The sequence below is a fragment of the Apus apus genome, chromosome 20 (genome assembly GCF_020740795.1).
Source record: "Apus apus isolate bApuApu2 chromosome 20, bApuApu2.pri.cur, whole genome shotgun sequence".
NCBI classification, from domain to species: domain Eukaryota; kingdom Metazoa; phylum Chordata; class Aves; order Apodiformes; family Apodidae; genus Apus; species Apus apus.
This window is the reverse complement of record NC_067301.1, coordinates 3356585-3371158: the sequence shown is the minus strand read 5'-3', so window position 1 is coordinate 3371158 and position 14574 is coordinate 3356585. Positions and strand designations below refer to the sequence as shown.

Sequence of the window (14574 nt, the reverse complement as noted above, 5' to 3'; positions counted from 1 at the left end):
CCGAGTTGGAGGGGACTGAAGTCATTTCCCTTTTGCAGAGGAAGAGTGCCTGGGGAGCCAGTGATGCAACCCTATTTCTTGAAATATTGTGCAGCTCAGACATCATCATCATAATTATTATTGTTGTATTGTTTTACTGTTATTATTATTAGCTTCTCCTAAGTTTTGGGGAGGAGATGGTTTCATTACAGGTGAAGGTTGCATCCCCAAAATCAGCTCCTCTGTGCTTGGTTGTGTAATGAGTTTGGTGGCAGACATTTGCCACTAATAGCCTCTCATTCTGGCTGAGGCAGAAGTGAACGAGTCCCTGGGCTACTGTGGCAGGGCCACCTTTTACAGGTATCCTGTCCCTTGGACTGTATTTGCCACGGGCTATCTTTTCTGGTAACTAGCTTAGGGGCCTTTCTCTCACCTGAGAGATCCACAGCTCTTTTCCCAGCAAGGTGTTCAGTGGCTGCATGTTCATACTGGTGCCTGTGTTCACAGCCACCACCTTGAATTTGGAGCCAGCCTGGCAGCAGAGTCACCTGCTATGATCCCCAAGGGACTCTGTGAAATGAAGTGGATGAAGGAGCACGAATCTGGGGCACCCAGTAGGGTGGTCTTGTCATTCACTGAATGCAGCAGGGTGGTCTTGTGACTGCAGCATGGGGGGAGCCCTTCCCACCCCATCCCTGCCCTTCTGCCTGTTTAGGTTGTTACTGGGAGTTCCTCTCTGAGTAATGAAAAGGTTTTGCCTGTGGGGAAGATCCAAGATAAATTAGTGTTAGAGCAGCCACCACCAAGGCAGAGAACTGTAATTACTCTGAGTTCTGCTTACAGTAAACACAGCCTCTGTTGTTTTATCTCCCTGATTGTCAGACTGAGTTCCTTGCTGCCCAGGGAGCAGGCAGAGCCCTCCTCAAAGTACCACCTCCCTCCTGGGCTGTGCAGTCATTCTGGGAAGATAGAGAGGTGGGCATGTTGGGTGTGATTTTAGTGGCCTCAGGGTGCTTAGCCATACATAGAGATCTGAAACAACCTGCTTTTGTGCCTTGCCTCCAAGAGCTGGGCAGGTTGACTGTCATCACCGTGGTGCAGTTGTCAGCATCACCTACACTGGGTGCCTGAACATCTCTCACATCACTGTGTCTTTGTGGATGCTCAGGGAGCTGGGGGGGAAGGGGTGCATGTCTGATCAGGTATGCACTGAATAAAAGAAAGCACGTCCCCTAAGATGAAAGGGTGAGAATGCAGTGAACTCTTTCATCCTGCCTGTCCTCTTTGCCACCTAGGAGGCAGAGATCTTGCTGGTAATTTTGTGTTACCATAATGCAGTGCTTGTTGCTTTAGGGGAAAGAAAAAAAAAAAAAGTTGTTCATGAGTATTTTGGGTGCTTTGGCAGTTGAAGCTGTATATAAGTGTGCCCATGTTTGGAGCTTTATCAAGTTGTAGGTGTGTCTTGTCTACATATAATGGTACATCTGGGAGCACAAAGCCAGCTGCATTTGGCAGCTTGGCACATGGAGTTCAGTGGATACACTACAGAGTTCTGGGAAATTGTGCTGATACAATATCCCTTTAGCCCCCTTTCTCTTGCTTTTGCTCTGTCCCTGTACTTATGTGATTTTCCACTGTATTTCTCTCTGGAAAAAAAAACAAAGACCGAATCTTTCTGCTCTTCAGAAAATTCCCACACGCCCCTGCTGGAGGACTCGGTGACTCAGATGACCCCGGAGGAGCACTACAGGCGCATGATGTCAGCACTGAACGAACACAGCACGTTTGAAGAGCAGCAGCAGCAGCAACGTCTCTACCAGCTGGCCAACAGCATGGCAGTGCCCAGCCATGGAGGTATGGGCACTTGCAAAGGGGAGAAGGGGCTTGCTTTGCCATTTGGTCTAAGTCTTGCAAGATAGCCCCTTGTGTGCGTGTGAGGAGGATTTATGAACTGCAGTGTTGCATATTTATCATACAGGTGGTGCTACAGACAATTTCTCCCACCCTCTCTTTGAGGACATTTACCTTTATCCTTCTATAAATGCTAATGCCTTCTGTAGCTGTCTGTGGGGGCTACGCTTCCTGGAATAGATTAGGTGCAACATCCCTACTGTGTATTTTGCAGTGGAGGTGAAGGGGGTCCTTCTCTTGCATCATTTCAAGAGTCTGTGTCAATCTGAATATTCAGAATCTGTGGTGTTAAGTCTTACTTGGGTCAAAGTGGTGGAGCAAGGAGAGTGTTGGCATCGTTCAGGGGGCTTGTGAGGTGTAGGCAGTGCCCAATGCTCCTAACACAGTGATGGGATCTGAAATGGCAAGATGATGCTGCAGGATTTAGGTAGGCATTGATAATGGCAGGTTCAAAAAGTTGCTACACACAAAGCATAAACTGGTGCTAGAGGCCTTGCACCTTAATGAGAATTAGATGTCTCATGATTTTATGGACAATTAAAATATGCAGATGAAGCTAAGTTGCAGTGAAGGCAGCTTGGCAGGCAAGTACTGAAGTCAGTGGAATATGCTTATCCATGGTACCATCTACTGAAAGCAATTTTGTGTACATCACCAAGGTCTGGTGTGGTCCTTCACTGGCAGAAACTAGATCTGCTGTGGGAAGGGAAAGGGTTGCTGAAAGGGAGAGAACTTCCATACCCAGTGTATCTTCACTTGTAGAGGGCTTCCTCAAAACATTGCCCTAAGGACCCTGTAGGTCGCAGCTTCCAGCACTAAGAAACTTGTCTCCACACCTTCCCAAGTATGGTTCTCTGAGGTTGAGCTGGGACCCTCTGGTCCTGCTTTATTTAGGGCCTGTTGTGTGCATTGCAGCCTGTGCCTCAGTACCTGCCTGTTTGCTGTTTCCAGGCTTTAGCAGCACAGGAGTATTTCTGCACTGGTATTTATGTTCCAGGGAAGATGCTGCCATTCTGCTCTTTAAAAGGAGCCTGGTGCTTGGACCCTTATGTTCATGCAAGGAGGGGAAAATCCAAAAGCTGGTCCTGAAGCAGCTTCCTCATTAACCTCCTGTTGTCCAATTCTGCTGCTTTGTCCTGGGGCTGGCGTGGTGTCCTGAGGTCCCACGTGAACTGGAGGATTGTTGGTAGGTTTTCCCGGGGCCGTAAGGAAGCTGCCTAAATCCAGCTCGGCTGCAGCATCCCGCGCTGTGCCTAAAGGGGGCACCAGGCAGTTACAGGTTCTGCCCGCAGAACCGCTGGGCAGAGCGTGGGAGTCAGGAGCATCCTTCCATGGCCTGAAGGCTCCTTAGCCCTCGGGGACACTTCACCTTCTTCCCTCGGGTGACAAAGCTGCTGGCGCTGGCTCAGCTTGGTCCAGGGTAAAGCTGTGCATTGTCCCCCAGGCCTCTGATGCAGGAGTGAGGGAAGTAGCTGAGCTGTCTGGATCAGACAAAGGCAGGGAGATGGAAGAGGTGAAGCTGTCCCAGGCTTGGAAGCAGAAGGTTGAAGGTGATTGCAAAGTGGGGCTGTGCAAGCAGCTGCAGCCTGTGCTGCTTCCCACCCTGGGCTGACACCCACCTGCCTGGGGACACGAGGAAGGAGCGCAGGCAGCATCGGCGAAGCATCTAGCAAGAGCTGGAGGAGAATCTCTGGCCTAGAGTGTAAATCCCCAGGGCTCCTTGTTAGGTTAATGAAGAGGCTGTCTTCTTTTCCAGTCTGTTTGATTTGATTGGCTTCTCTAGGGGCAAGAAGGCGATTCCTTTCTCTGTGGAGTAAGGATTTTCTTATCAGCAAAGGCATGGCATAAACCTGTGCTGAGGTGCACCATGGTGAACACGGCACGTGCTTCTGTGTGTGCTGTTCACTGTTCCAGGTGTTTACAAAGATGCAGAGCTCCTGCAGGCTTGAATCACAAGTACAGGGCACAGCCACACCCATAGGGCTGGAGCTTCCACACAGAGGTGCAGTGAACACCAGCACAGTACCTGAGCCAGCAATATCTAATGTGAACCACGCACAAAAGGGTAACATATGCAGGTGCTGAATATTCAACCATGACATGCAGGTCTGTGTAGACCGTGTTGAATACAACAGAGCATGTACTGAGCACAAAACATGTGTGCCTGTATTGTGACAGCCAGCCATGATAGGGCCCTCTACCTGGGCACTGGGTGGCTGCTGGACATGGGGGACATGTACACCCAGGCACTGGGTGCTGCAGAACAGCTGGCATCACCCCCTTCTCCCCCCACATAATGAGCAAAGTAGCTCATTACATTAAAAGCCTGACTTATTTTTTATGATTATGGTTAAATTGTCTCATCAGCATTTGTTAGGTGAGGGGTCACACTGAGGTTTTGGAGTGGGCAGGGGGAGAAAAGGAGTCTGCACAGATAGACTTTCTTGTGTAACATTGACAAGACAAAACTTGGTGTATTTTTGGATTGTCTCCACACCACAGGGCTCTGGTTGGGCTATAAATTATTAGTGCCAGTACAAAGCGCAGTTTATCTGCGTGCTCACATGGAGGCACCAATAACATTAATAATTTAAAAAATGTTAATAATTTAGAAATCTTTTTTTTTTAATTGCTTTTCAACCCCCCCTCCTCCACCCCCATTCTCCCAGTGGCATTCATCCCACATTCTGAATTCAGTCTTGTCTACGTGCCTGGAACCTCCATCCGCCAGCGTCCCACTGTCAATCAATCTGATTTCCCAACTGTCAGAGTGCAGGATTGTAAATAACAGATCCTCTGAGGGGGGGTGGATGGGAGTGGGGGGGGTGCTGTGTGAGGGGGTAGAGGCACAGGGGAGGGAAGGAGGGGAGAGAAAGAGGGGAGGGTGTGCGTGTGGGGGTTTGTTGCGGTCATTCAGGATCAATGCAGCTCCTGGAATTGGCTGCATGCCAGACTGCTAAATTACAGGCGCTGTGGCAATAAGGAGTGACCTGGGTTTTTCAGATAATTAATTTATAAACATTGGAGGTGCACAGTCCCTGGCTCAGAGAATTTTTCAGGCTTTTTATGGGATCTGATGGGGTTTTGTTGTTTTGCTATTTCTTACGTGCCTTTGGAGTTCAAAATTGTGCTTCGTTTTAAAGTTTGTCCCCTCTGTTGGGGGCATGGGGACAGGAATTGTGTGTGCATAAATGTGTGTAGAAACATTCAGGTGCCATTATTTATCCTTACTGCCAGCAAAATAGGAGCTATATAAGCATTTCCATCCCAACTTGCAGTCCCACCATGGGGCTTCAAGCCATGAGCATCACCAAAATACTTGATAAAATGATTGGTGAATGGGGCTGGACACATCTTGGGGCTGATAGGAATATGGATAGCTGGGATTTCCAGAACCAAAGGAAAACAGCATGATGGTATAAAGGAAGGCAAGGAGATGGGAAGTATATTGTTACCAGGGTCATGCAACATGTACATTAACTGAGCTTTATGAACCAGTGGTGGGGAGAGGACAAATACGCTGCTTTGAAATCTCAGTATTCGAGTTGGTCCTGACCAGGGTGTGTTCATGAAGATAAATCTTCTCCTCCTCTCCCCAGCTGTGTTTTGGTTTCCTTTTGCAGAGTAGTGCACAGTGAGCATATGAAGGAGGTTTCCTCTAAGTGTGCATCTGAGTGTCTGTGTTTCCTGTGTATCATGTGGATGGCAGCAGAGGTTTTGCTGTGGGATATTAGCAGGTTGTGGATAGGGTGTTTTCAAGCAAGTACAGGAACTGAGGGACTCCTGATGCTTATCTGGGAGGGAGTAGCACTCTGGAAACAGGCCCTGTCAGTGGGCAGCTGTCTCTGCTGACACCTACTCTGGATAGACTATACACGTGTGTGACCCAGGACTGCACAGGCTGCCTGTGTCACAGGTGGAGGGTTCTGCAGTGGCAGTGCAGGTCTGATGGGGGGTGCATTTATTTCTGATCTGCAGCCAAAAGTGTTGTGCCTGAGGCTGGAAGGGGCCCCTTTCTGTACCTCATCCTCCTGTGCTCCGTGGCCCAGCCCTTTCCTACAGCAGAGCTGCGCTAGGCAGGTACAGACCTGTCACTGTCACCCCTTGCCCAGGCGAGGGGGGGCCCCCCGCACCCCCCAGGCACAGGGCGACTGGCCATCTGGGGTCATCACGCTTAGGAAAACAGCTCTGGATGCTCTGCTGCGCAGCGGGAGATGCTGGGACGCTCTGGGGGGGACGCTGCCCCACCGGGGGTCCGGAGCGCCGGGCACGCTGCCCATGGCACACCCTGCGGCCCCGGGGGCTGGGGGTGCCCAGCGAGGGGCTGGTGGATGGCGGAGCCTCTGCGGGGGTTCGGCGGGAGGCCGGGGTGCGGGGGGGGAGGATGCAGATCGCTTGTCGGTAGCAGGTCGGGTCCGCTCCCTCCACGGCGGGACCGGGGCTGGTGCCGCCGCGGAGACCGGGAGCTGCTGCCCCCCCCAGCGAGGCGAGCCCGGGCCGGGGCTACGAGCCCCTGGAGCAGGGAGGCCAGGCGGGTCGCTCGGGAAAGCCTCCCTCTCCTTTTTTGTCTCCCCCCCCCCCATCCATCCTTCCTTCCTTCCCTCCCTCCTTCCCTCCCTCCTGCCCTCCCTCCAACAGGAAGGCAATTAAACAAGCAATCCACCCCCTCCCGTAGTTGCACAATTTCCTCCGCTGCCAAACTCCCTGGGCGGAGGCGGATCCCGCTAAGAGCCCGCTCGGCCGGGTGAGCGCCCGGGGCAGCGGGGCCGCCCGCGCTCCCCGGCAATTGACAGGCTGCCCGCAGCGCCCAGCCGGGCACCGGGGCCGCGGCAGGAGCCAAGGAGCTGTCGCCCGAGGGGCTGCGGAGAGGGACAGGTCGGGAGCAGCCCCGGCAGCAGCTCCGTTGCCCGCGGGGAGCCGGGAGCAGCCCCGGGGCAGCCCTGTCGCCCCGGGCGCGGAGCCGCAGCAGCAGGCGGTACGGGCCTCCGGGGGTGGGTGCCGGGGGGCGTGGGGGGCCGTGCCGGGCAGCAGCTCATCCCTTCCCTCTCCCCAGATCTCCTCCGGGCGCGGCAAGAGGTGGCGGCGGCGGCAGCGGCGCGCAACCCCGGCGCGATGGAAGCGCACATCCCCTCGGCCAGCAACTCTTCCAGCCAGCGGAGGAAGCAGGGCCTCCCCCAGCACAGGGACACCCACTTCCCCGAGAGGTACCGCGGGGGCGGCTCCGCCAGGGGACGGTGAAGGGCCGGACGCGTCTCACCCCCGCCCCGGGGCGGGGTTTGCTCCAGCCGGGGCGGCATCGCACGGGGGTACCGGGGCGGGGGGCTCCGGGCAGCACCAGGGGCTCTCGGGCCGTGGTGCACCCTCCGAGCCAGGCTGGAAAGGCGTGTCCGGGAGGGGAGGGTGCTTCTGGGGGAGGGTAGGGGTGCCTGTGGGGGTGGGCAGATTTGATTTGCTCTGGGAAGGTGTTTAACGTCTCCCTTGGGTGTTTGCACCCGCGGGTGCTATGCAGGTGTGAAAGTGTGGTTTGCAGGTGTGCCTGCCTCATGCTGGGACGTCTGTACACAGATGTGCACATACACATGTGTGTCCTTGTGCACATCCACATCCAGGTTGGCCACTGGCTGGCTGTTGGGAATGACCCCAATCCTGCCTTCTCCAGAACAGATGCTAGTCTCTAGCCTGTTGTTTGGCACAGAGCAAGCTAAGGTGTGTAAATTTGCAGATGATGAGAGAGAATGAATGCTCTAGGATGGAATAGAAGGAAAAGAATTTTTTGAGTAAGAAGGAGCTTCCCTTTACCACTGTGCTGGAAAGCTGATTTCCCTCCCCCTCCCCAGGAAATTCTAGCTCATTTATCTTGCTCTGTGCCATAAGCCATTCCCTCTGCAATCAAGAACTTCAGAAAGATATTAAATTAAAGCTGCGTGCGTTCCCGACAAGGATAGGAGAGAGGGGAGAGGGCCTGGCAGCCACGGGAATGCAGAGGCTCTGGGTGTCACGGGACAAGCTGTGAAAGGCTCTAGTATCCAGATTTTTTTGGCTTCCATCTTGGGGTGGGGGCAAGCAGCAGCCTGCAGTATCAATTCTATAGTGGGCGTGTGTATGTGTTGAGTCCAGAGTCGCCCACCCTAGTTTATATCCTTGGAGATTCTGTTTTTTTCCTTCTTTCTGACCAATGGGTTTGCAGTGTGTAGGGGCTGGGCAGATCTGGCAAACTTTTCTCCTACAGGGTGTACTTTGGCTAACCCGCCTAATAAAATTCAGCCCAGTCCATGTGGATTGTAGGCAGACCTGTGAGGAATGCAGAGATAGATGAGTTTCAGTGCAGCCAGTCATCAGGAAACTTTTCTCCAGCTATGTGTGGGCTGGAGAGGTGCCAGGCCAGCCAGAGGCCTGGCTGAAAAGGCACATTCGTTGGGAAGGGTGGAGGTTTCTTATGGGGAGGTGCTGCCCAGAGGAGGGGCAAACTGAAAATGAATGAGGTATGTATTGAATCCAGAGGTATTCACCACTGCCAGACAGGTGTTCTAGCTAATGGAGCTGTGCTAGGCCAGGAAGTGTTAAATTGCTTGGGAAGAGGGTGTTATCTAGCAGCTAAGGAGAGAACTGAAGTTAAGGCACACGTTCCTCATTTGTGGGAGGGCGAGGGAGGTTAGTCGCTAGCTCAGGGGACAGAGACTGAAGGCCAGGAGTTACAGTTGGGAAAGACCACTGCTTCCCATCTTGAGTTCTCCACGTAGCTCTGTGTACAGTTCAGTTGGCATAAGTGGGAGGGTGATCCTGGTGAGGTGAGATAGGGGAAAGGAACACAAGGGGCACAGACCTGCCTTTGATGTTGAGAGAAACCTCTGTGGGACCTTGGGTTAAGTTTGCAGGAGTCACTCTGTGCCTCAGTTTCCCTTGCTACATGGTAACAGTAGTTCTCATTTCGAAAGCAGGTTGTGCTCAGTGTTTGGGAAGGCCTTTGAGCACCTCAGTTCAAAAAGCAGTATAATGTGGCATGTTGCACAGAGGAAGGATATTTGCACCCACTTGTAAAGGTCTAGTTATTTGCATATAAGCAGGACCAGCCTATGGCTTTGTTGGTGAGAACTGAACATAATTTCTCTGTGATACATACTCTGTAGTCTCCTTTCTGTCCAAGAGTTTGCAGGCTGAAACAAGACTCATAGCAGGTTATCAGCCTTGGTTTTATTTCCCCACACTCCTCCCACATTAGGCTGTGCCTACAGGACCTGCTTTAAATGCCTGGGCAGAGTAGTTCTCCAAGGAGCTTTGAGTCAAACCGTGTGGAATATCATCATGGTGAGCCTGACGGGCACATCCTGTGCTTCCTTCTACCACCCTGCCAAGGCATGGCAGACCAGACTCCTGCAGCCATCTGCTCCCACCAGGAGGCTGTGCAAAGGCCCAGCATGGCCTGCCTCCTTGGCCAGGCTCTCAGGTGTGATAATCCTCAGTTAGCAGAGCTGGGGAATCCTGCTGGGAAGTGGGAAGCTACAGCTATGCCCCATACTCGTGACTGGGTGAGTCTGCTTGGCATTAGTTCACATGATTGTTATTTCTCCCCAGAGGTCTGCAGCCACCTGAGTGTCACTGAGGGTCAGCGTGTGTCACTCTGCTCCTGCTCAGAAATGGCCTGGTTGGAGCTGACATGTGCAAACTGTTTCTTGCTGTTTTGCCAAAGCACCACGAGTATTTTTAGGTATGCCAGGAGAACCTGTGGCCACGTATTGTAAAGCAGTGAAATACTGTATGGGTTAATGTCTCCCTTCTGTTCTCCCTGTTGCTGTTAGCCTTGGGTTTTGTACTTGGCTGCCATGGTCCTTGTCAACAGGGTAAATCAAAGCAGCCCCTGTGCACCTTTATTGTAAAGGTGTAGAAATTTTGAAAGGTTCAGGTAGGCATTGAGAGGGGAGAGGGCAGTGGAGGAAGCTGTCTTATGGATGTCAGCAAACTGTAGGTAGATTTACAGCATCTCCTTTCCCAGGAGCAGAAGTAATAGCACATGATGCAGGGGGATGTGAACTGTTTGGCATAGTGTTAAAATTCCATTTCAGGAGTTGTCTGTGGGGACCAGGTCAGTTCTCAAGTGCAGCAGCTTTGTGGGTAAGAATAATTAGCCACTCCAGACTTCAGCCACTGTGTCTGGCAGAGAAGAAGTGGAAACCCATATTGGTGGCCTAGTTTTATCAGGGCAGTGCTGCTGGTGTTGCAGATACATGAATGCAGAGACTTGTGTCTGCTGGTGGGAACTATAGAGAGTTGTCTGGTTTCCAGGAGTGAAGAGGTGGGACATGAGTCTGAGCTAGGGACACTTGGGAAGATGGGTATGCTCAGACATTTGTCAACTAGCTATCATGCATCTTTGATGATCAGAAACAGGCTGGTAGGTTTAATGATACTGAGCACAAGGCAGGCAAGTGGGTACTGGCTCTGAAGGGGATGATACATACATACACACACACATTTTCTTGGACCAGGTTCCAAGGTCCTTTTAGAGGGATAATGGTCCCTTTGCCTCTTTGCTCCAGCTTCCTGATCTGTTGAAAAGAGTTTGTAAAACTGGTGTGTCTTGCCAGAAGTAGACTCAAGCTACAGGCTTGAGATTCCATTTGGTTTCACGGTTTCCCTAGGTCCTTCCTTAGAGTGATTCAGACTTGGATTATAGAGTGCCAGGACCTGGTGGTTGGTTTGAAAAGATTGCCGAGTTCAGTGTTATAAAAAGACTTGGAAGAGGAAAGGGTACAGCTAAAAGGTGTCATTGTAACTACTCCAGCCTGGAGTACTTCCTGTCTCCAAACTGCTGTCTCCTGCAAAAATGGCAGGTGGCTGTGCCCTGCAGAGATGCAGAGTTGCTTGGATCCTACTCCTTGGCTTCTGTCTCCAAAATTTGTTGGCAATGTATCTGGCTTTGCTGGGGTCGTTCAGCCTGGTGTGGTCCTACCCAGGATGCTCATCTCCTGGCACAAACTGCAGAACTCCCTCCTAATTGTACTCATGGAACAGAGCAGCCCACTTCTCAGAGAGCAGGCGTGTGTGTGTGTGTGTGTGTGTGCAGCCCGGGGAGCCACCTGCATTGCCCCCCTGAGGGAAAAGCTTTTATGCCTTGCACATGGGAGGCATTGCACAGGTACTCAGCCTAGGCTGGACGAGCAGGATCAGTGTGGTGAAGCTTGTTGGCTAAACGTGCTGCATCAGCTCTGTGTTAGGAGGTGCTAGGAGCTTGTTCATATGTGTACAGAATACGGCATGGGTCCTGTGTGGGAGAACCTGCCTCCCTCCCACAGCAGGGGGAAAAGGCAGATTATAGTCAGCAAAAGGGCAAGTGCTGAGGCAGATACTTTGGTAGTAGTGTTCGGCTGTCTCTGGTGCTCTCTGTAAGAAGCATTAGGGACATAATTCACCTTCCAGGACCGTAGACAATTATGAAGTGAAGGCAGGAGGAATGCCAAGGAGCACAAAATACTGCCTGCCTGAGATGCCATCAGCATCCTGATCTGCTGGGTTCCTGGGAAGCTGAGCCCTTTGGCCAGAGTGTTCTGGGAGCAGGAGCCACGGAGTCTCAGAGATGCACTCGTTGCCCTTCTGTTGCAGAAAGCTGACAAATGTTGTGCATCAGCCAGAGGCCTTTCTCTGTGCAGAGATGTGCCTGAAATACCCAGCAAGGATTTTTGGATTGGGTTCTTTCCATCTGCTGTTACTACTATTTTTTCTTTCACCACCTAATTCCTGCCCCCTCCATCATGTAGACTTTCCTTTTCATTCCTGGTTCCTTGCGCACATTCTTCTCACTTCTCTGGACACATTCTCTCTCCTGCTCTTGCCCACTCTAGCCTCGCATCCCCTTCTCTTCTCTGAGTGCTGTATCCCTCTTTCCCTGATCTCTGAACTGGGAGGATTCCTCACCATAGCCCAGCTGGCTGAGTGTTATGCAGAGCAAAGGCCAAAGAGCTTGACCTGATCTAACTAATTTGGTTTTAGCAGCACTTTGGATCTGAGGGAATGATTTCCCATGGCAGCATAAACCAAACCCTCCCTGTGTCCAGGCCTCATTGCCCTGGAAGGGCAGTGCCCAGCACTTGTCTGTTTCTACCTGGAAATCCCAAACACCATTTTTAGAAAGACCTTTCATTTTATTTATTCTCCCTTCCTGGCACAGTGTCTGTGGATGGCAAACCAGCAAGGAGCTGTGTGCTGCTTGCCTGTTACCTCAGGTTTCAAGTGTCTCTTCCTATCAAATGCAAAGCAGAAGAAAGCAGAGCTTTCATGCATTCTTTCTTCCCCCCGTTTTCCATCCATTCTAAATTTATTTCCATGCCTTGCCGGTTTCAATCTGCATTTCCTGACCCTCTCACATCTCCAGTCACAGCCTGTGCTCTGAGCCTTCCTTTTGAGCTTGGGGGAGCACTGCTCTGGGCTTGGGAGGATATGATGGGGTTAAAGTGAAAGGCTTGCTTTTAACAGTATAATGTGTAACCCCATAATGACTTTAAATATTGATTATTTGAAGGCCATTAGTGCTTATTGTTAAAGAAAAGTCGATAGTTTTTAAGCCTTGTGAACCATTTGTCTCCTGTTAAAGGACATATCAAATTTAGCAGCATGCAGTGCAAATCCCCTAATACCCTGCTCACAAGCCTCCAGCTGGCATGTTAGGGGGGGAAAATAAAAGGAGGTGGGGGGAGGAATATGCAGTAACACAGAACTGTTCTCTGCAAGGTAAGGACAAAGCTTAGCAGATATAATTGCCAAGGGCTAAATTCAAATTTTCAGAGTATGGGACTGTAATTCAGCCTTTACTCTGAGAGGTAGAAGAAGAAGAGGAAGGAAATTAACGGGGGGTTAAAGGCTGATATGGACCTGAGAAAGGATGCAAGGATTTGTGTTTTGGTGCAGGTCTGGAAGCACAGGCGCCTTTGTTAAGGTCTCTGGAGCTTTTAACTCTGGGATTGCCAGTTCGTTTCCAAGCTTGCTCAGAAGCAACTGGCTGTATCTGCACCAGGCAGCCTGGAAGGGCTTCCCAGCTCTGTGCCAGGACATGACCTGGTTGTACTCCCTCCCTCCTGTGCCAGGTTTCCATGCCAGGGATTGGGCATATGGGCTGGAAGGAGGTAGTGGTGGCTCCAACAGGTTCCAGGCCTGCATGGGTGGGAGGCTGGGCTGGTGGCATGGCAGGAAGCACCATGCACTGGCCAGTCCAAAGTGTGAGCGAATCCCTTGCTCCAAAAGGCAGGGAAGCTGCATAGCTCTGATGAGTGGACAGAGGGAATGAGCTGCAGGGTCTTGAGCAGTTGTGAATTCCTTTGGCATCAAAGTTAGGCCCTGTGGTGTGACATTAAAGCATGAAAATAGCCTCTGATTAACACTGGGCTGCCACCAAAGGGCAAACCTTTTATTTTCCAGTGCCCAGTCCTGATCCCCATCAGAGAGTGTGCTTCCTGGGCTCAGATTGACTCTTGGCAAAAACCAAGAAGCTCTCTTTGTTTTTAGCATTTCCCCTTTGCTCTCTGTGTGCCGCCTGCACCTGGGGCTCTGCGCGTCGTTACCTCTCACACAGGATCCCCTTTTCTGCATTTATTAAAGGCAGGGAGGGCATGACCACCTCTTGCCTGGCCACGGAATGGTTAAAAGCGACTTGATTTCCTAAATTGCTTCTTATAAAACGAACAGCACGTCTGCCAGGCTCGTCTCCCCATGATTACAGCTAATTACGATCGAATGGACACCTCCCAGCCCCCGTCATGCCGCTTTAATTGTCCGTTATTCATCTGCAGGCTGTCCGGGGTGGCAAAGCACTTGGCAGCCCAGCGACCGAGGCCTCGGCTAATTGTGAGGCCTCGGGGATTAGGGCAGGTGATTACACACTTCATGGTGTAATTACATAAGCATCGCTTGGCTGCTGCCCCGGCTCCGAGCCGAAGGTCACGCGCTGCGTTACCTGAGATTAATTGGAGCTGCCACCGAAGTGCGAGGTGCTGGCGGAGCGGTTATACGATTAGCATTAACATTTCAACAGCGACCGATCGATCTGTGGCTCTCCTCCAGACACAGCGAGCTGTGCAATTAGTTTAGAGGAGAGCTAGGGGAGGAAGGAGGAGGAAAGGAGAGACGGAGACAGCCAGGGGAGAAGGGGAGTGGAGGCAGACGGGAAGAGGGGGAGGCAGAGAAAGGCAGATGCGCAAGGGGTTGGGAGAGGGAGGAATTTTGGAGGGGAATATCAGCCCGTTCTGTGCCATGGATTGGTGTGTGGCAGTGTCTTGTCGTGGCTGTTGCATAGAATGAGGATAAAACTGCACTGGGAAGATCTGGGGAAAGGACAGGAATCCTTTCCTTGCCTGCCTCATCCCCAGAGAGTCCTTGTCTGGCTTTTCATGACTCGTGGTGATAATCCATATCCAACTGGTGGGATGGGGCATGGGTGGATGGGATTGTCACATTACCCCAGACTCACACATCACCCCCCTGCTGCAGTGGTGGGCATGGTTGTGCACGTGGTCTGTTTGTAGCAAAGTCATATACACCTTCTTGTGCTGCTTCTCTTGCCCTCCAGTCCCTTCTGAAGCAGATTTTACAGGGAGATACTGTAAAGTGAAAATAAACGGCACAGCACTTGGCTTTGCCTCTAGATGCCCTGGTGAAGGTAATAATGTTGTAAGTGGCCATCAAAAGGAATTAAGAGAT

The 14574-nt window shown here is 51.7% G+C and overlaps 1 protein-coding gene across 5 annotated transcripts in view; it reads left to right on the top strand.

Moving 5' to 3' along the window:
* The window catches only part of SAMD11 (sterile alpha motif domain containing 11), a 113907-nt gene that overhangs the window by 81574 nt on the left and 17759 nt on the right, over positions 1 to 14574 (top strand). For all 5 annotated transcript variants that reach the window (XM_051637202.1, XM_051637203.1, XM_051637201.1 and 2 more), the window contains 2 exons: positions 1666 to 1833; positions 6944 to 7094. In XM_051637202.1, the coding sequence (XP_051493162.1) occupies positions 1666 to 1833; positions 6944 to 7094 (319 nt within the window). The remainder of the gene's footprint in view (positions 1 to 1665; positions 1834 to 6943; positions 7095 to 14574) is intronic.